Source organism: Chanos chanos, chromosome 4 (genome assembly GCF_902362185.1).
Source record: "Chanos chanos chromosome 4, fChaCha1.1, whole genome shotgun sequence".
Taxonomy (NCBI): domain Eukaryota; kingdom Metazoa; phylum Chordata; class Actinopteri; order Gonorynchiformes; family Chanidae; genus Chanos; species Chanos chanos.
Window position 1 is genome coordinate 24,494,367 of NC_044498.1, and position 20,982 is coordinate 24,515,348.

The following is a 20,982-nucleotide window of genomic DNA, read 5'->3' on the forward strand; positions in this document are numbered from 1 at the left end:
TTTATTTTATTTCATTACATCATATTGACCCTGGTGTTGTTAAGAAGGAGCAGAAACATGGTTAACTTTGGCCGAATAATGTATATGTTATTAATTTATTGATAACTATTGATTCATTGATGCTAATCATGAAGTCTAGATGTGGCTGACTCTGACTGGGCTTGTGTTTGTCCTGTAGGATACAGGGGAGCCAGGCTGGTGGAGAGGGGAAGTCAACGGCAGAGAGGGAGTCTTCCCTGACAACTTTGTGATGGCCATATCAGACACAGAGAAAGAGAAAGATGTATGCCCACAGTAATGAATCGAGCGGTGTTTTCAGTTATAGACACAGCTAAATTATTGAAATGTCATGTCTACAATGCTTGTATTTGTGAAATCGGAGTGAGTGACTAAACAGGTGTGTTGCGACTTTTTGCAGATTCCAGCATCTAGAGGTTCTGTCAAAATCTCTCCCAAACCTGAACTAGAAGAGGTATGTGATTCAACTCTTAATCTCGTGTCTTACATAAAGATCTCTTCTGTAACAAGTAACACTCTAGTACACTCAGTATTATAAAGACATCTGTTTCTGAATTGAGGAGGAGGAAAAGAGACCCAAATGTCCAGGCTGTAGGAATCTTTGCTGACCGACTTAACAATCAAGTTGTTGGGCATTTGGCACTTGTAAAGATGTCTACTGTTGAATCAAATTTATGCGTGCAGCTCTCAGGGGGACACACCTGGCTGCATGTTTTCTTCTTTCACCTCAGGAATAAAAGGCGTAGAAATGAATGCATTTAATGCAAATGAATGCATTGCTCTCAGCTGACACGGTTAAATGTGTCTTATTTTAGACAGCCAACTGTTGAATACAAATGCTGTTGATAATAGTGTTGTACACAAGCATGCAGAATGTGGTGCTGTTTGGCCAGTAGGATGTGGTTGGAATGACACTGCAAAGCTGATCTAGTTAAGAGAAAATCCAGATTGCTAAGACGCACCATTTTCATCAGTTTTCAGCCAAGCCAATCAAAGCTATCTGTGATATTGAATGCAGAGGATAACATTCACCCTAAGACAGAAAGATAATCCATCAAAGCAAAACTGCAGATTGTACAGATTTTTTTTTTCTTCTTTCGTTCTTCGTTGTACTGAGGGAAGAAAAAAAACGTATCTTTGACCGGGAAAACTGTGGAGAGTAACGAACCGTGAGATTGGTGAATCATTACACTTCTTGCTTTTTTCTTTTAGACAATTCATCTCTTCTGTTCACCATCTCTCTTAATACCAGGTTACTTGATTGTAGAGTTCCCATAGTAGCCATGGAGATGGCATTTGTTTGCTGTTATTTATTCATGATTTTATGATGAGGTCTTTCATCTATTTGTTTTTAAAAGACATGTATTTAAAATGTTATCACAGAAGACCTAGAAGTTGTTGTTTGTTAGCCTAACATTTGGTCAGTCATTTTAACCGCACAAAGCCAAACTCTGTGAAACACTGCTGTGCAATCTGTAGATGTCATTGTGTTTAAGCCGTGGCCATGGACATCTATAAGAATGGACAATTTATTTGTGTGGTGTAGAGGTTGTACATTGACATTCTCTTGCGAAAAACTTAAGTGACCCCACATGCTTCTTTTTCTCTCTCTCTCTCTCTCTCTCTGTCACACACTCATGCTCTCTCTCACACATACACACACACAGAGAGAGAGAGACTTGGAGGTCAGTGGGTGATTTGCTCGCAGCGTGAATGTGGGTCTCTGAATGTTTGTCTTTGTGCTGGCCAGGCTGAAACAGAGGGAATAGGATGAGCATAAACTCGTGATGTTGGCTGAACGGGGCAAGACGTCTGTCTCAGGGCTGCCAGTCTATTCATTCATTCAGTGGAGGGACAGCACCTCCTCACTAACTGTATTTAAGGCAACAGTTACCATATTTCATTTGCCGCACACCCATCTGGGAAATGGGAGGAGAATGCATTGCATTTGTGCTTGATTTAAAATTCTACATATTGCATACTTAATTTTACTTTTGACCCCATAATAACACTAGGATTTTATTTAAAAAAAAAAAAAATAGAAAAGAAAAAGATAGTCAAAAGAATTCCTCCTGTAAATACCATTTAAAAATGTACTTAACTGAATGTGAACGAAAGTCTATAGAATTACTATATTACTATCTATAGAATTACATGTTGTCAAAGGTTTGGTAAAGAAACTGTATGTAAGAGAGCCGTGATTCCGTTTTGCCAAGCCTTATCCCTAATGTGGTGGACTGGGAGCCATGGGGAGGATGAATTCTGTGCCTGTGCTTGTACATGTGTAATAACCCTCAGTGGTCCCGTATATGTGCCCATGCACTCATGCACACAAGCATACAGATAGTGGCTCTGCTGCCTTCAGAGTAATGATATCCTATGTAAGGGCGAAAGTTGTAGACCCACATCAGAGTTTATCAGTGTGTGGAGGAACAGATGACTGCTTAGCCAGATGTGAGTTAATGACTTCTAATAAGTTCTAATTAGCAGTAATTAACTGATTGATATGTCATCATTGCCCTTGTAGATAAGGGGCTTTAGGATTTTAGATTGGTCTGTGTTTGGTACGGTGCTCTACAGCCGTGCTTCTGACCTGTTGGGGATGACAAACATGCACTAATCCAATGTTAAATGGATTTATTAGTTTGTCATTGAAATATAATGACACGCTTACAATACGACAAAAGATCCCTCTATTTTTTAATCTTGCCTGATTCTGATATTACATGCATAATCATTCTCTTGGCTATCGCATCACTTTTGTTTGCTGACGTTTTAATTTAATCCATTATTTTTAATTTAATCTGTTGAATCCGTGTCATGATGAGAAATTCTTCTTGGTACACGATTTTTCACAAACTATTCTTCTTCACAATGATCTTTAACAATTCCTTTGTGTCTGTGAATCTTTGGTTTGATGTGCCTGATACTATACTTTAAGACCTGCGATGGCTCTTATTTTATTAAAACTTCTCATTTTCTATTTTGCAAATGGCACGATTCAGTAGATCTCTGACGCTTGAAAGGCTTTGTGAATAGCTGTGAGAAAAAATCCAGATCCTCACATGAACCGTGGGGCTGTTTTTACTGCTGAGCTGATTGGCGTATATTGGCCTTGATTCTGTACGTCACACTCTTGATTAACCGAATCAAGACAGATATGTCACACGGAGAGAAATTTTCATCATTATGCTGATAACATTAGTACATTTTTGGTCAAAACCAGTATTGCCCATTGAGAGAAATGATAATTGGGAGGGAAAGAGGGTCGGGAGACTTTTGGTTAGTCTTCAGTTTTATTGATTTAATGTTATCTAACGGAAACCATTTGCAGGTGGGATAGACAGAACAAGACATGAACTGCTGTTTACTGTCTTTTAACTCCCTTGGACCAGAGCTGAGAGACAAACAGTCCAGTGTCATTTGGAGAGTGATGTCTCATGTATCCTCCATCCCCTAAATGGCTACTGTGTCTTTTCCCTGTGAAGTGAGTGTTTTGAACAAAACAAACCATGGAAATCACGCCCCGCGGTTGTTCTTGGAATATGCGATGTGGCAAGTCCCTCCCAAACAGATGTGTCGAGATGCAATGATTTATTTATTTATTTATTTTAACTTTTGAAACAAAAGCCTGATGCCTGACGCTACTTTTCTTAAAAAAAAATTCACTCATTTTGCAGACATACCAATTTTTATTTACCCCCCATCAGAGAAGATGCAGCTCAGAGTGATGGCATCAATGTCATTGGAGTTTCTAATGTGAAAGTTAGAGCATTGTGTATGTGTGACATTTTGATCTCTGTTTGCATAATTGAATGTTAACCTGTGTGACTTGTCAATTCTAGAGTGTTCTTTGATGTTAAATGGGGAAAATTATCTTGTTTGCCTTCAGACATGTCTTCTTTTATTTCTTTGCATAACTCTTAAATTGGGCGCAAAAGAAACCACAGAGGGGTTCTATCATTTCTACAGCGTTGGTCTACTTTCTCCGAATCTGAAGCTCTGCCCCTTACAAACGGTGGTCTGTTGTTTTTTCTGTTTCAGTTCAAGGCTCCGATTATCTCTCTTTTTGTTTCCTGTTGTGGCTTTTGTGATAGCTAAAGATGCCTTACACAGTACAATTATCTCAGATTCCTTGCATAAAATTATTTATGCAAGAATCTCAGTAAAACTTAGTGTGAATATGTTTCTCTCATGGTGTTTTAAATGCAATGTGACCATTTGATAGGCCATTTGTATTGCGTTTAATTCTCAAAGTCTCCTGTAGTCATGTGCATTCTGTACATTGGAGCATGTAGAGAGCTGAAAACCCTGTCTATGTGCACATGTGTCAGTGATTGAACACAAAACAGAAATGTTTTGGTGCTTGTTTACTGGTTTGCTCACAGAACAGTTATTGACAGGAAAGGCCAGATTTACTGTGCATCCTGGGTAACCCTCTCCATCCATGCCAAACTGACACAGTGTCATGATCATCTGTTGTCTAGGAGTACTTAACAAGGAAATTCTAATCCTCGTGTTTGCTGGTGCTGTTTGTAGGTTTTTAACACGAGCCACTATTTCTGTGTGAAAAATCTGTGAGGAAACAGTCTGTACATTCATGGGCTTTAAATTGGTTTCAGGAGGCAGATCACCGTCTATTAGGCTATAAATTAAATAGATTGTTTTGGAACAATTGATTTAACGAGCATTTACTTCTCTAATGACCCACTCATATATATACACACACACACACATTCACGTACATATACATATACACATACATGTACAAACAAACACATACTGTAACATGTGTATATGTATACTTATAAACATATAGGTTAACATGTAGTAACAGTTGTGGTGCAGTTCAGACTAACCCTGTGCTTGATCCTCTGTCAGTGCTTAGACTCTTAACGCTGGTCGTTGTTATTATATATCCTCTCATTGTCATGATGAACAGTTCCTAAGAGACAGAGGTGTTTTCTGTTGCTGCTTCGAATGAGAGATTGTCAGCTCTCACCCCCTCCTGTCATTTGTATTCTGAGACAAGGATAGATGCAGAGCAGCACCTTCTGATTGTGCTTCATTTACACATCCACACAGCTATACCGTACAATGCCTACATTTTCAACACGAACAATAGAAATTGGTGCCAGGTGACAGTGATTTTGCGGCATAACGAGCCGCTAAGCCCACATCTATTGATGTTACCTCCATTCCATTTAAGGTTGGTGAACCTTGGAATGAAGACCTCTTAAAGCAAAGAAGATTTCCCCTGCAGAGAGAACGGTTTGACCTTTTGAAAACCACGGGGCCAAACTAATAGATCCATTAAAGCCTGGATTCAAGCAGGGACCTGGACATTGTTGATAAATCTTTAAGTGACTCAAAGCACATCTTTAGTGTTATTGATGGGTGAAGTCTTGCATTTCTTTAGACAATGCTCTCTTTGTTTTGTTTGATATGATTCTTAATTAGGGCATCAGAGAATCCAGTTTTTTTGTCTGGTTCTTGTTCATTAGTGTTCTTTAGTTTTTCAGCTGTGTAGCATGTCAGGTGTGGCCTTATGCCTCTTCTCCCTCTCTAAACTACCCCTGTAATCCCACACAGCCTGACTGCAGAGCTATAAAACAGACCTTAACATTTTGACTGTCACTCATGGGCTATGTTTCCTCTGTTTTTCACCAAATGCATTGATGGCAGATGAGTCCATCACTCCTACTCCAATTATGAGTGTGATATTTTCAACTTTATTTATTTATTTATTTTTGGAAAAACCTTTTTTTTGTTGTGGCAAAACAACCTATGCTAATGAGCGCAAAGCAGTGTACCTGATCTTCCCCAAAGTACGCTTTAAAGAATGCCTGGTGTCAAATCAATAAATCCTAAAATAGTGTTGAGTGCTTTTATATTGAATTGTAGGCACAGGCTTATAAAACCTTGTACACATATCTGTTTTGAACATGAAATATCCGTTGTTATGTATCTGATGCCAAATTTAGCCATTGTGGGACGCTAGGTGGCGCTATAAGGTGTCTGTTGAGTTTCAGACTTCACACCTTTCATCTTCTATGGATGGGCTTGATAGCGATGGAAAACTATTTTTACTGTTCATTCAGCTGTTTTTTTTACTGTTCATTCAGCTGACCTAATCAACAATTACAGTGCGGCCTTGGTAATCGTCGCTTGTCGTTATGGTTATTGTTGCGTTAATTGTTTTGTGAGAAAACTCTTTTAAAATGATTTTGCAATCTGGAAAAATAAACAGCTGGGCCCTATATTTTCATGACAAATCAGTATGAATTAATCATATTCGGAAATACGTTCACCATGTGAGAGATGTCAATAATTAAAACAGTGAGCTGTGTTTAGTCATAGTGACTGATGAAATACATATTTCTGTTCATGACGTACTTCTACTTTCTCTACAGAAGCCGAGAAAGCCACCTCCACCTTCCAAGTCAATAGGTAAGAGAGATCTTTGTATCATTAAACTCTGTACATGTACTGATGATGCTTGTCTGGCATTTTTACTTTTCTCATTTAAATCCACACAACTGGTTTCTCAGATAAACCATATGACCCATTGATTTAAGCTGAAACGTTTTCTGGTTGGTAAGCCTTTCGTTAATTCTCCGCACAGAGTGATTGCTCTTCACTTTGTGGAAACTTAGATGTTTAGCGCAAAACACTTAATTGGATGCTCAACTGTCGATAAGTGGAGAGGATGCTGTGTGCAAATGATCAGGGTCTGAAGGTTTCCAGCAGATTTGATTGACAGGCCAGCTGAGCTGGAAAGTAACGTGCAGCGAGGAGTTTGAAGGACACATGCCATGGGTCGGGCTCTCACACGATTGGATGAATCGATTGGGCCGCTCTCACCTGGAGCAGTTTTCTGAGAAACACCATGGGGTGTGCTGGGAGTAGAAGTGGGGTGGGTTGCCCCTGAATTGGTGCGTGATTTAATTAAAGCACAGTGTGTTGTTGTGTGTGTGTGTGTGTGTGGCCAGAAGCAGATGCCTTGGCGAGATTTCACCAGTTGAAAGATCACTGAGCGTATTCTTTCGCAACTCTCACAAACTGCCACTCTCTTTAACTTGAGTGAGTGTTTTTTGCAGCACGAGTTTTCACAGAGCAAGATGGCTATCAGTGCATCATGGTTTTTGTCTTGTAGCTTAGGAGTGTTTAAAAACCCAGAGCTGGCACACAGTGCGCGTGCTCTCTCTCTCTCTCTCTCTCTCTCTCACTCTCTCTCTCACTCTCTCTCTCTCTCTCTCTCTCTCTCTCTCTCACCCCTTACAGACATAAAGTCCAGAACTAACTTTTCTAGAAATGCTGATGGTTGCCCCCTTTCACACTTGCACTCCATTCCTGGAACATTGCTGGGACAAGCACGTTTGCACATGGCATGAAAATGCTAGAAAGGCAGGATAAGACATCAAACATAAGCAGCAGAAGATGTTTTGTTTTGAATAAGACGGTGGATGAACGGATCCTGTTGAGTATCGGTTTGCTGACAGTGTTTATTTACAACACGTTTTGTAGAAAACTGATATTGTTACGTATGGTACTGCGTCGATCTATTATTGCTGGTTCGCTAGCTTTTGCTTAGCCGGTTTTGAATCTCTCAACTTTCCCTAAGCAAGTCACAAAACAAATACGTCGTCAAAACATCTTCCTCTCATCCAGCAATGGCTTTATTCACACTTAAGTTTGTCTGGAACTTCTTCCAGATTTACAAGATCTGCTCCCAGAAAACTGCTGGGTCAGCTTTCCCAGAATTTATATTAACCAAGTATAACCCTATTTCTCCATTTTCAGCACTGTATCCTTCACGATATAGCACAGAAAATGGAAAACAAGTGGCAAAATCAGATTGCTGCATGTCTGTGCATGTTTAATGTGTCCAAGCATGCTTCTAGGATGTCCTTACAATTTGAAATTTGATCATCGGTAGTGTACACACAGTATTTCTTCTAAACTGCTTATCTCTCATTTCCATGCATATATTTGTATGGAGTTAGTCCAAATATTTCTTCATTTATTTATTTTTAATATGATGTCTCAGTCAATGGAGTTGTTTTAGAAGCATGCTTGTTTAAAAATACACAAACAAGTATGTAGACATGCTTATTTTGTTTCTGCCAGTGCAGTGGTTTCATTTCCATCTGAGCTTTTGAGGAGACAACTAATGCGACACTGTGCTCTCACCCCTGTTCCACTTTGAACTTGCAGATAGTTGCAAGGATTTAGGGTTTTTTTTTTCTTTTCTTTTTTTTGCCCACACAGGAAGTGTTAGTCATTGTTAGTCATTGCTTGCACCTCTTTTGATCTGTTTTGACTGTAACCTCGCGCGTTGCTTTGTGTTACTTGCTGCATGTTCTGGGCAACACTAAGACACAGACACAGACAGACAATAATAATTAACATAGCCATGTTTCGATTTATAGCCCCAAAGCCGGACCCACCCAGCGTTGACAAGAAACCACCGCAGTCCAAGCCAGAAGACAAAGGTAAGAATTGATTGCCTGAGTCTTTAAGAAATGGTAAGATGATGTCCTATTCTGTAGTCGCACACACACACACGCGCACACACACACACACACACACACACACACATTCACACTCACACACACACTTTGTGCATGTCAAGAGTTAATAAGCCATGTGATCACCTCTCAGACACCTGGCTTTGCATGGGTCAATAGAAGTGTTATTATCACAAAAAAAAGTTATTGCTTGTTTAACACATTGACTGACTGATTTGTGTGTTTCATATCGATAAGTTTAGATGGAGTACAGGTAGAACAAAAATATGTTGATATTTTCAAATAAGTCCACAGCAGGCCATTGAGTAGACACTGGATCCTCTGTTTAAAGAATATTGCTCTAAATCCCTGGACACACACTCAGCTTCTCATTCCTCTTTAGTTCCAGAAATATAAGCTACATGACTGTGTGACATGTTGGCATCAGGCACACACTGGTGACAAATTAATATGGGTTTCACTGCATGCATCCCGACGTAGTTTTAACAATATTGCAACAAAACATAAGTCTGTGGATCTGGCTGAACGGAGGTGCTCTCCTTTAGGCGTGTTCATGTCATGTTGACTTTTTTGGTCTCCTGCGTGATTCTGCCATGCTGTCCTACGGCCTGCACCAGCACTCACTCCCTCACTCTTTCACGTGTCTGGCAGCATGTTCTCGTCGACCTCATAAAAAACACATTGTTGGAGTGATTATGATTTTACCCATTTACACTGCTTTTCAATTGCCTGAGCGCAATTAAGTACAATCAAATCTCAGAGAGCAGCGACACCACTCCACAGTCAGCTTATGAACAGACTGAGGCTTCAAATTAAGACTGTCAGCAGCACTCTGTCCACAATGAAACCACTGGGTTTGAGAGATGTCCGCTACACAAGCCTGGACATCTGTCAGAGTTTGTTTTTATTCAAACACTGTTGATAAATAATTGAGATGTCTTGTTCAGGCAGTGCAGTTTCAAAATGTTGTGAATTGAGTGGGTTGTGAAGATGCCATACAATCTCACACAGCACTCTCTGATTGAGAGCCCATTGAGAGCCTCTATTTTTTAATTTTTTTGTATTTATTTATTTATTTATTTATTTGGCAATTTATGACTAAGGCAGTCTTCCCACTATTGTTTTAGTGTTTTGGTTAAAACAGACATGGAAGAATAAAGAAAAGAATAGATAGCAGAGTGTTTTGGTTAAAACAGACACCGAAGAGTAAAGAGAGGAGTAGATAGCAGAGTGTTTTGGTTAAAACAGACATTAAAGAATAAAGAGAGGAGTAGATTGCAGACCCCAGTTAGGCTGAATGATTAGGTGGTCAGAAGCAGTCATTGTTTTTGTGGTGAAGAGTTCTTTACGGTAAAGCATCTCAGGTCTATCTGTTGGAATCATCTTGTGTCTTTCCTGACCTACTTTAAAGTGTGTGCGGGTGTGTGTGCATGTGTGTGCATGTCTGTGCGTGCATGTATTTTGCAATTCATTGCTGAGCTGCCTTCACTTTGCTGATGTGACCCTTTTTACAGATTTGAGTAACCATGATATGCCTCATCTTTGTAAGGCTGTAAGGTGCTAACTCTGTTTTTCAGGATCAAATGTCTGATCATTTCTTTAAAAAAAAAAAGGCCTTAACATGCCACTCTAATTTAGTCGAGCTCTCATCAAGGGTAGCGTGTTCTAGATTGTTCTTTCACCGTGTGTCTCATTTTGGTCTGTAACAAAGCTGACGCCAGCCCTCCTCTTTCTCTTCTACAGTTGACAAACCATTGCCAGAACACAAAACCTCCAAGCCTGCTCCAGTTGTCCCTCCCAAAAAACCAATTCCCCTTCCCGGGAAAGGGCTCCCGCGTCCAGGATCAGTTCTCCCCAAACGCCCTGACAAACCTCTCACTCCATCTCTGAGCACCAAGTAAGTGGTGGTTTTTTTTTTGGTTTGTTTTGTTTTGTTGTGGTTTGTTTGTTTGTTTGCTTGCTTGTTTGTTGTTTGCTCCTTATTGCATTATTCCTGTCTAGGGTCAGGACCATTTGAAAGTTATATTATTCATAGGGCCAGTTGAAAAAAAACTTTTACATACATACCAATAAACAGCATCACATTGTTTGTCTGTGAACCACAGCCAGTCAACCTTTGGACCTCGCCTGGGTTTTCTAGCTAGTTTTCAAAAACCTCAGGCATATACATTCTTAATATCTGATTTAGCTGCTCAGTTAAACTAGCTTAATGTCACGAAGCCCTTGTAATGCAGGCTAGCAGCTTAACAAACACACACAAACTGTTTTTGTCTCTGGGTTTCTCTGTGTGCTCTTTTTCGTTTATTTGAGGAAATGTCTTACTTCATTTAGTGAAAGTATGCATATTTAAAACTCCTGTTGCACTTTCATGGGCTTATTGTTGCTGCTGATGCATTTCTGTCAGGAGTTGTAAAGGAGTGTGCTTTGGCACAGGTGGTTAGGGGAAAGACCACGTCCATTACAGACATACACTAACTGAAACTTAACTTAAATGGACGTTTCTATGTTTTGATAGGTTTCCCCTAACAAAAACAAACAAAAAAAAGAAGAATGCCGATTCTTTTTTTAAAGAGGGTGATTTTCCCTGACTTTTGCATTATTTAAGCATTAAAAAACTGTCAGTTTTGCAAGATCGTTGCTTAATTCATTAGATTCTTGTGTTCTTCTCATCAAATTTGTGATGCAGGATGTAACGTCTGTGGGAGCATTGCTCCACCCAAAATGAGTTTCATTAATTAGGTTTTTTTTCCCCACTCAAAAATCTGATTACATTATTTCCTTTCCTTTTTTTGCTTTTTTTGTTGTTGTTTAACGTCCATGTTGTCTGTAAGGAAAGCAGTTAAAGCCATATTTAACCATTCAAGAGCCCAGGGACCTCAGAAATGGTCCATTTTCACCTGCATCCTCTGGTACTTCTGGAAGTTTTAGAGGCTTAAATAATATGTCACACACAACTCTAGGGCTGAACGATTTGGGGAATATCTAATTGTGATTTTTGCGACAGATACTGCGATTTCAATTTGAAGCTTCAGTTCAATATTCACTGTGCAATAGATTTAAAACATGTGATGGAGCATTACCACATGAGATACCATCAAAATATTAACTGTTCTATATTCTAATGCAAAGATTATTACTTAAAGATATGGAATTGCTTCCAACATGTGTTTATTGCATTTTTTAATTGGCATAGAACATAGAACAATCGAACATGTAAGGGATAATGAGTAGTCTGCCGGTCATTATCAAAAAATAAATCCCGACAGGACGAACAGGACTCTGCTTATTATACGGTTACTTGCCAAAATGATAAAAGAATCTACACACAATGTTTCATTTTAATTATTTTATTGCCTTTTCATGGCTTCCGCTGAGAAAAATAGTCCTTCTAGCAAACAGAACTTTTAAGTTGCAAGTGTAGCATAGCAACATAGCTACCTGCAGACTCGTCAACTTGTTGCAGATAGGCTGTTTATTTCCATTACAATAAGTGAACGGACTACTTGCGGAATGATATAAAGATGTGAATCAGAAGCACAAAACCCGTGGCCAATGGCAGCGGTCATGAATTTTTTTCAGCTGTCATTATCAAGAAATATCAGACCTCCAAACGTTGGGATGGCCCATTCAGTTCAATGGAACTTTCTGCAGCATTCTGAGGAACCTTAAGTCAGACGCGCTTCATAACGTATATATCCTAAATTGCAGCCTTTGCAATTTGCTAATTGCATTGTTTCAAATTGCGATTTCGATTTGAAATTGATTAATCGTTCAGCCCTACGTCATTCATTGGCTGGTTTTTCAGCCTGTTGTAAATAACTCCACATTAACCTCCTTTGGTCGGACTTGGTTTGTGCTGCATCCCACATTCAATGATATTTGGTGAACATTTCATTGATTTCTGTTAACCTTTTGGAGCCTTCTGTTTGTGGTCCCTTGTCACTTCCAGTCACTTTTTAGAGGTTAATATCGTTCGGCTGCAGCTGAAACTCAGATGAAGCAGTTCTAAAAACCCAGTAAAGGTTTTGACATACAATGACGTGAGTAAAATAGAAGCTCACCTTTGGTGGTATTTCCCTTTGAACTAGTGGAAGGTGCTTCTTAGGAAATTGAGTGTGAGGCTCAAGAAAAAACAGGATGAGACCATCTCCTCTGCAAATGATGAGCACCAGACATAGATTCACATGCAGAAATTTGCGTGGTATTTTATATGATTTTTCTTTCATTTTTTCTGAACTTATTTACATCTGACTTTCACCTATAAAAATGAATACAAAGATATGAAAAAAAAATGACTTGCCACCAGATGGGGCACCAGAGATTTTTTTCCCCCACATAGAGCCGCTCATTTTTGCATTGTCCCAAATGTGTTGTAAGAAAGCACCTGTGTCTTCACAAATCAAGAAATGCAACCTTTTGATTAATAGAAGACAGTGCCTTGAACTCTTATAAAAAAAGAGACCTGGACTAACTGTTGCTGAAATGAAAGAGGGGTGTGATGGAGCATTTGTGGCTTGCCATGTTCACTTCATTTATTTAATACTAGTAGTAACTAGAGCCCGACTGACACAGGATTTTAAAGACCGATACCGATTTGGATATTTGAGGATTTTAAAAACCCAGTAGTGATATTAATGATATATTGGCCGATGTTCTTTTTTTTTCCGAAACACATAACATAAACAAAGATTTCCCCTAACATTTCTCATTCTTGGTTATTTTAAGAGTCCTCACCGAGATGACATGACATAATGCAGTTTAAAAATAAACTTTTTTTGTTGTCAAAAATGGTACTTTGAACAAAAGCACAACAAAATATATGAAAGTTTTGATAAATAATACAGTAAACTGATACTATGACCTAGAGTACATGCTGCTGTCGAATGCCTCTTATACTGCATGACTGTCTGCAACTAGGACTTGCGACTTTGGGATTTCACACTACCTGTTGAAAGAGAAGCTAGATAACTTTGTTTGGCTACCATCAAGCCATGTTGAGATGTCTCCTCTGGTTTAATAATTTCCCATGCACCGACTGTAACTACAGACATGCGAGTCGCAGATATATTTAACATTGCTTCATTTTGTCAGAATAAGTTAAATGCTCATTAATGTTAGTGGTCTTCCACTGATAAACATGGCATTAGCTAGCTTTGTTTGTAACCTAATTTAGCAATGGACAGCGTTATAAGCTGCTGTAAGCGATGCTTCTAGAGAATTTTTATAAGTGACGAGGGAGAAATGATAGGACAGTTGTTCGTTTACTCGTTAGAACTGCCACACTGTTTCATAAATAAATCTACAGTCAAGTTTGTCAGCAGCGCCTACACCACTCAACTACTATAATGTTATGGTACCGGCTTTCATGTTACTGCAGCAAAACCAGGCGCGGCTGACATGAGTGTCATAACATGGTTGGAGGATCCATCTGTAATATTCACATGAAATGTATTGGTAAGACTTGTTTAACGGCAATATTATAAATATGAGATGGTAACAAATATCCCTATTAGATGCCGAAGTATACTTGATTGTTACTGATCCATAGCATGCGCAGACAGAGTTTGTTAGTGCAGTCTCAGGCCGTGTGAAGTACGCCTTCCTGCAAGACAGTCATGTTTGCCTCCTGAACACTAAATGAATACTTTGAGTTGTAGCAAGTCATTGTCTGGAATTAATCTAGGTACATGTTGTATGATACAAGACACCATCTTCCAACTCTCCGTTTCTTTTTTAATTGTTATTTATCGGCCATTAGCTCTTATCGGCCGATAATATCGGGATGCCGATTTATTGGTCAGGCTCTAGTAGTAACCTAAAAGGCTGGGAAGATTGACACTCCTCAACAAATTTATGGAACTGATATGTTTTGTAAAACAGACACCTTGAGAAGTCCTGACTGTTGCTAAAACTATTGTATAGATTGTTCAGCATTTATACAAACACAGCTAAGTTTGCATAGTCATAAAAGTAATCCAGCCCCTCACTCCTAAAAATTTCCTCTTTACAGGCACAATGGCGAAGTGCCACCCACTCGACCCAAGTCAGAATTTGAGCCAACATTAACCAGCAAACCAAAAACGTTACCTGGTGAATTGGGAGAGAAGAGCTCAGATGTTGGTGAGTATCTTGAGTTAGAACCACACCATCTTTGTTTGTGTCCTTTCATTGCTTTAATTCTCTCAGACAACAGAGTTACACATGTTCAGTGTTTAAATGTCTGCTTTTGTCAAGATGCTGAACTCATTTAGGCCCAAATGAAGCTTACAGCATCCTTCAAGTCACATATGCTCCTGGAGTTTGGTGGCACAGAATAACACAACCGGCTGGTTTGGGCATAAACACCTTAGCGAAGCCAAACAAGTCAATGCCTTACAGGATGGAGAAAGCACTGTGCTGCTTCACACGGTCAATGTTTTGTATCTAGTTGACCTTTCCGTCGCCTCCTTCATTTAACAGCTTGGCTTTTCACAGCTTTTATGTAGCCGACGTAAGCAAACGCGCCTCTCAAGATGGTGCTTTGGAAAGGATGGGGGGATGTGTGTTGAGGTTTGATGCTGAGTTTAGACAGCAGAAAACCTACTGCAGTCTCGGTGGATCCCCCCACACTCACACACACCCCTCCAAATGCATTCTGAGCTCACTCTCACCCATCTGTGCCCATTATAGAATAGCAGTCATGGATTTACAGTGTTTGAAACAAAGCCAGGTTTACACAGCCTGATATAGAAAATACAGCAAACCACCAAAGAGTTCTTGCTTTTCTTCCAGAGAGGCATTCACAAACCAATCAGTTTAGGTCAATAGGAGGTTACTCCATGGCTTCCCCCCTGACAAAAGCATTGTCCGCATAACTAAGAGGTTTTCCTGGGCTTAAATGGTAATACAAGTGGTTGATGCATTTTTAATGAAGCAGTGCTGAAAACAATTGAGACCGCAGTCCTTTGTAGCACATGGACAGCTTTGCTGGTTTAGTATTGCGCGGCTTTATCATATATATGATTCCACTTTACAGCACAGTAAATATTTTGCTAGCCACAGAAAGTCGATATGTAAATAGGCAGTCAAAAACTTCTGGCCCACGTACAAGGCCTGATTTTGAAACCTGGCACATTTGAATTTGTAGTAACTGAATAGGCCTGGTTTAGAGGGAAAGCTAATAAGACTCTTGTGGAGAGAGAACTGATTTGTACTGAGTGGACCAGGGCTAGGAGAGCAAAGGAGGCTAAGAGGCTGTACTTCACCAGGGAGCAAAGATCCACAGAGTCTGATAAAAGCGACAAAAGAGCTTTTAAAGCCAAGTCATCTGAAAAGGTCACACACACACACACACACACACACACACACACACACAAAATCATTCCACTCCATTCCTGGAGTGTGCATGCCTGCTTCTGTAGAGCACAAAGTGCTGTGTTGATTTCCTTATGTGTTGTTAATTTTCAAATCTGAAATCCTGTCTGGGCCCCTGACCGTATGACTAACATTTCTCACTGTGTTTGGAGACTAAAAGCAAAGCTACGAAAAGTGAAAGGTCTTTGAAGAAAGGCAAGCATGTTCTGTGCTGTGTTTTGTATGGTGATCATTGGGCTTCTCCTTGTTCTGTATCCTGTGAAAGATAATTGTATTAGTCAAGGTCTCTGTGGCAGCACACAATCAACTCCGCAGAAATGTTTGTAATAGTCTTTCTTTGAATACGTAATGTGTATTCTCAGCGAAATTTGTCTGACCAACCTAAACATGAGTGTGATCTGAACGTTCAGTTAAAATTAGAATTAGCTAAGATTTCTTTATTTTGAATAGGGCTTGATGGTATGCCGTCCTTTTGTGTGAAGCTCCCACATCTGTCAGTTCATTATTGATTGTATGTTATGGGACGGCATACAGTGGGAGGAGCATATTAAGGAACTGAGGAGGACTCCATGGAGCTCTGCCAGTTTGAGTTGTTGTGATTTTGTGACAGAAAGTGTCGCCACTGTCTCTGGTGTCCTCTTTTCATCTACAAGTGGAGTATGTTAAGTGATCAGTTTATTACGTGTACCACCATGAACATGGATGGCTCCTACAGACAGTTGGTCCCATGGCTGCGGGTTACCAAGTAAAGCATGCATACAAGCATGAAGGGATCCAGTCACAGTTCAGCTGAACGTCTGTATGGGCAAAGTGAGTGACCTCATTGAGTTTGAGCGTGGTGCGATCGTTTGTAACAGGGTTGCAGGAATTGAAACAGCTGCCCTCATGGACTTTCCAGTGCCTTTATCTTACAGAGAAGAAGTGGCTCCAGTGAACAGGTGATTGCCAACTTTGGACATCTGTGAGGTGCTTTGACAAAGCCTGATTCCTCTTACATTGTGCTGATGACAGAGTCAGGACTTGTAATTGGTGGCATGAATCCACTTACCCATCCTGTCAGGTGTCAGTGGTACAGGCTGGTTGTAGCAATGAAAATGTTGGATAGAATGTTTTCCTGGCAGGCCCAGCTGAGCAATGTTTGAACACCACAGTATGTCTGAACACCACTGGTGAAGGTGCATACCTACATGGCTGCAGTTTACCTTCCATCACATGAACACTTCCAAATAGATAGATTCCTTTATTGTCATTGCACAGATTACAACGAAACTGAGTAGCAATCCTGACGGTGCAGTCACACATAACAAACAGCAGTTAAAAATAGGAAAGAATTCAAACTAAACTAATTTAAAATGCTAAGTATATAAATTAAATATAAAATGTATATATTTGCTGTATAAAATGTATATATTTGCTGTGTGTGTGTGTGTGTGTGTGTGTATATATATATATATATATATATATAAGTTGCAGTTGAAATGTAGACATCTGTGCAGCAGTGTTCTATAAATGTAACTGTTAGTATTGTAGTACGTATAGTCACACAGGTCCCAAACAGTCAGTGTCAATGTTTTGAAGTGTTCAGTTCTCATGTGGCATGTGGCTCTAGGGTAGAAGCTGCCCTTAATGTCTGTTTGTTTGTGATACGATGGACCTGAAGCATCTACCATAGGGCAGCAGGTCAAACAGATGATGTCCAGGGTGGGATGGATCTTTCAGTATGTTGGCTGCTCTACTGAGGCAATGAGAGCTGAATAAGTCCTCCAAAGAGGGCAGTGAACAGCCAATGATATTCTGGGCGGTATTGGTGACCCTCTGAAGGGCTCTCCTGTCTGCTACTGAGCAGCTGGCAAACCATGCAGAGATACAGTATGTCAGCACACTCTCACTGGAATAGAGGTAGTAGGACACCAGCAGTTTCTTCTGCAAGTTGTTTTTCCTGAGGATCCTCAGGAAGTAGCTGTGCCTTCTTGACTACTGCGATGGTGTTGGTGGTCCAGGAGAGATCTTCAGCAATGTGTGCACGCAGGAAGCTGAAAACAGGGACCCTTTCAACACAGTCCCCGTTGATGTATAGTGGTTCAAGGTCTGCACTATTCTTCCGGAAGTCTATTATAAGTTCTTTTGAGTTCCAGCTGGATAATGTACCATATCACAAAGCATGTCTTGTCCTAGAATGGTTCCAAGAACCAGACTTAGAGTTTACCTGAGTGACCTGTGCAGTCCCCTGACTTCATCCCAGGAGAGTGTAATTGAGGTGAGATAGAACAGTCTGTTCACAGTATGAATGCAACACCATCCAATCTGCAGCAACTGCATGATACCATTATGTTAGCATGAACCAGTGCATCATTGAAGCAATGACTGGGTCTGACCTAGTACTAGACTGTACTAGACTGTACTTAATAAACTGGAAAGTGAGTGCATATTGCACTATGGATGTGCATTGTGGTAGTTTTGTGACCAAGTCTTCCTGCTGTCTAAGGTGTCCTGTTAAAATCTATGAGTGGATGATATTGATTTTTTTTTTTTCTTTTAAATATGTATGTGCATCTAATTATCTCTGGTCCTGGGAACCCACAGGATAGCCAAACAACTAATAAGAACTGATTTTTCTTTTCTGAAGTCAACTAATCAGGTTGTGAAGAGTTGACTGGTTGAATCAGGTGCACTGGTGTGCAGTTGGAGCAAGGATATACTGAGCAGTTGGTACCCAGAACTTAGGTTGAGAAATGATATTTAAATTCTTTTTTACTGTTTTGTTTTAATACCTGTAGCAGATCTCATGAGTTTCGATGATGTCTCCTCTACTTCCGAGAAGCTCTCTCATCTCACTGCAAATAGACCAAAGATGCCTGGCAGGAGACTGCCAGCCCAGTTCGGCGGAGGCCAATCTGTAAGTGGGACCTAAACCTCTGTTTTATCCATCTTAGGGTTTACGCATATTTGGGTGTATTTCAAAAGGCCAAGATCTCTAATATTTACAATTTCATAACTAACAAAGTAAAAAACAGAAATGGCATGCAGGAGAGGCTATTTCTATTGGCTGGTCTTGGTTTTAAGCGAGTTACATGAAATAGGTTCCAAGGGGCCAAAACATTGCTAGCTTTGTAAAGTAACTCCTGGTCTAACACAGCATCCTCCTATTTTTTGTAACTTTTTTTTTCTTTTAAGTATAAAGCTTCATTAGAGGAAATTTCTGTTTGTGTTAGGTGGAAGGATAAGAGAGCTGTCAGGCAGATCAATAGAAAAATCAAAGTGTCTTTGAGAAGCTTCTGGCAAGAGGTTTTATCGGTGCAGCCTGTTAGGACCAGATGGACAAGCTGTCAGGGGCTCCAGTGTTTGTCGCTTTTCTCAGGCCACTTGTCTGTCTGTGAAAATGTGCTCTGTGTTGATTTGCAGCCAAGCAGAGAGACCACAGAGAAAACTCTGAAAGTGGAGGAGGAATTGGATGCCTCTAGACCAAAGTCAGTGGATGTTCCAAAGGTAGGCGGTGCTTTTATTAAATTAAGATGATCCCCTGTTTTGTTTTTTGTTTCTATTTTTCATTAGCAGTATGAATGTGGTAAACAGATATGACTTTGGCAAACTGGCTCTCTGGGAAATATCCAGCATGGAATTATGTGGTGGAATTATGGACAAATATTGTCCCATTTTTTGCTAATTCCTGCTAAATCAGACCCAGAAGCCTCCCTGCTGATCTGTTTGATTCTGGCATCCCCGTGTTTTCTGAGAGCCTCCCTCCGATCCTTTTGTTTATTAGAAGTTGTCCTAATGCCCTTATAGTGATTAGTCATCAGCCCCTAGGTTCCGTTTTTATATTTAGATGTCTTTACATTAAGCTCAGTGAAATCTAAGTGAGAACTCAGTGTCTAGCACTAGGACTATACTGAGCAGATGGTCCTCATTAAGAGAGAGAGCTAACAGAGAACCTAGCAGCTCCATCTCTCGCAGCTACCTCCAGCAAGCTCCAATTATACACTCTCCGCCCGACAAATAGGCGTTAAATTTATGCAGAAAATCACTGAATGATTCTTAAATTGAGAGGAAGTAGAAGCTCGGCCTTTCTGCTGAAAGCTCTTTATATATATATATATATATATTTTTTTTTTTTTTTTTTTTTGTAGCCATACTTGATTCAGGATCACCTGCTGTTTGATTTGAAAGCCACATATCAAGCATAGTTAATCTTGCTTATCAGACCATCAAACAAAGAGGTTTAAAAGTCCATAAGTTTCAAATGAAGCATATCTCCGGTTCTCCATATCCTTTTTATTGTTTTGAAATGAGACATTGACCTCCCTGACCCCACTGCCATAAATATCAGCGGCCTCTGAGGATTTAAGCTTTGGACATCCAAGGAACTCAATATGACTCCTCTGCATTTCATAACCGCTGATCTTCGGAGATGTAGGTCAGAATGTGAAAAATGTGGTTGGTCGGTTGTATACTGGTGTAGCCTGATTCTGTCTGTGTGTTTCATCCAAGCAGCCGTCCATCTCCACACCCTCGCCCGCCCCTGCTCAGAAAGCTGCCCCAGTCACAGCCACCGTCGCCACCCCGGAGCCCAAGCCGAAAGCCGAAGCTGACGAGGAGAAAGGAGCCGAAGTGGAAGACCTCAGGGCCCAAATGAAGGAGCTGCTTCTCTCCATAGAGTTACTAAAGTCACAGCAATCGTAAGCCAGCATGCCACACAATTATGTGCTTCTTTACATGTTATCAGTACCATTTCAGTACATGTTTGGAAAGTGACTGTGTCTGTTATTGTAACTGGATTGTGTTCTGTGAATGATTTTAGAAGAAAACTAACCTGTATATATATCGCTCAGTCTGGTGTCTTGAATTTAAATTTATGCCCTAAGGAAAAAAAAAAAAAAAGATCCCGCTGGGCTGTTCTGATTGATTCAGTGCATCTTAGTTCAAACGCTGTTGTCCTCATTTCCATTAATCAAGTTAGGAGACAGAGTGGGAAAAAATGTCAATCTGTTTTCTTTTGCACTGGCAGGAGGGAGCTTGCTGAGCTGAGGAATGAGCTGGATGACGAGAAGCTGAGGAGGGTGACCCTGCAGGTAAATTCATC

At 40.1% G+C, this 20,982-nt stretch overlaps 1 protein-coding gene across 3 annotated transcripts in view; it reads left to right on the forward strand.

The window, feature by feature from the left end:
* cd2ap (CD2-associated protein) overlaps positions 1-20,982 on the forward strand; it is a 42,159-nt gene that overhangs the window by 18,297 nt on the left and 2,880 nt on the right. For 2 of the 3 annotated variants that reach the window (XM_030771465.1, XM_030771468.1), the window contains exons 9-18: positions 179-283; positions 419-472; positions 6,432-6,468; positions 8,451-8,513; positions 10,293-10,446; positions 14,560-14,669; positions 18,680-18,798; positions 19,305-19,388; positions 20,391-20,578; positions 20,908-20,971. In XM_030771465.1, the coding sequence (XP_030627325.1) occupies positions 179-283; positions 419-472; positions 6,432-6,468; positions 8,451-8,513; positions 10,293-10,446; positions 14,560-14,669; positions 18,680-18,798; positions 19,305-19,388; positions 20,391-20,578; positions 20,908-20,971 (978 nt within the window). The remainder of the gene's footprint in view (positions 1-178; positions 284-418; positions 473-6,431; positions 6,469-8,450; positions 8,514-10,292; positions 10,447-14,559; positions 14,670-18,679; positions 18,799-19,304; positions 19,389-20,390; positions 20,579-20,907; positions 20,972-20,982) is intronic. The other variant, XM_030771466.1, reaches the window with a different exon arrangement.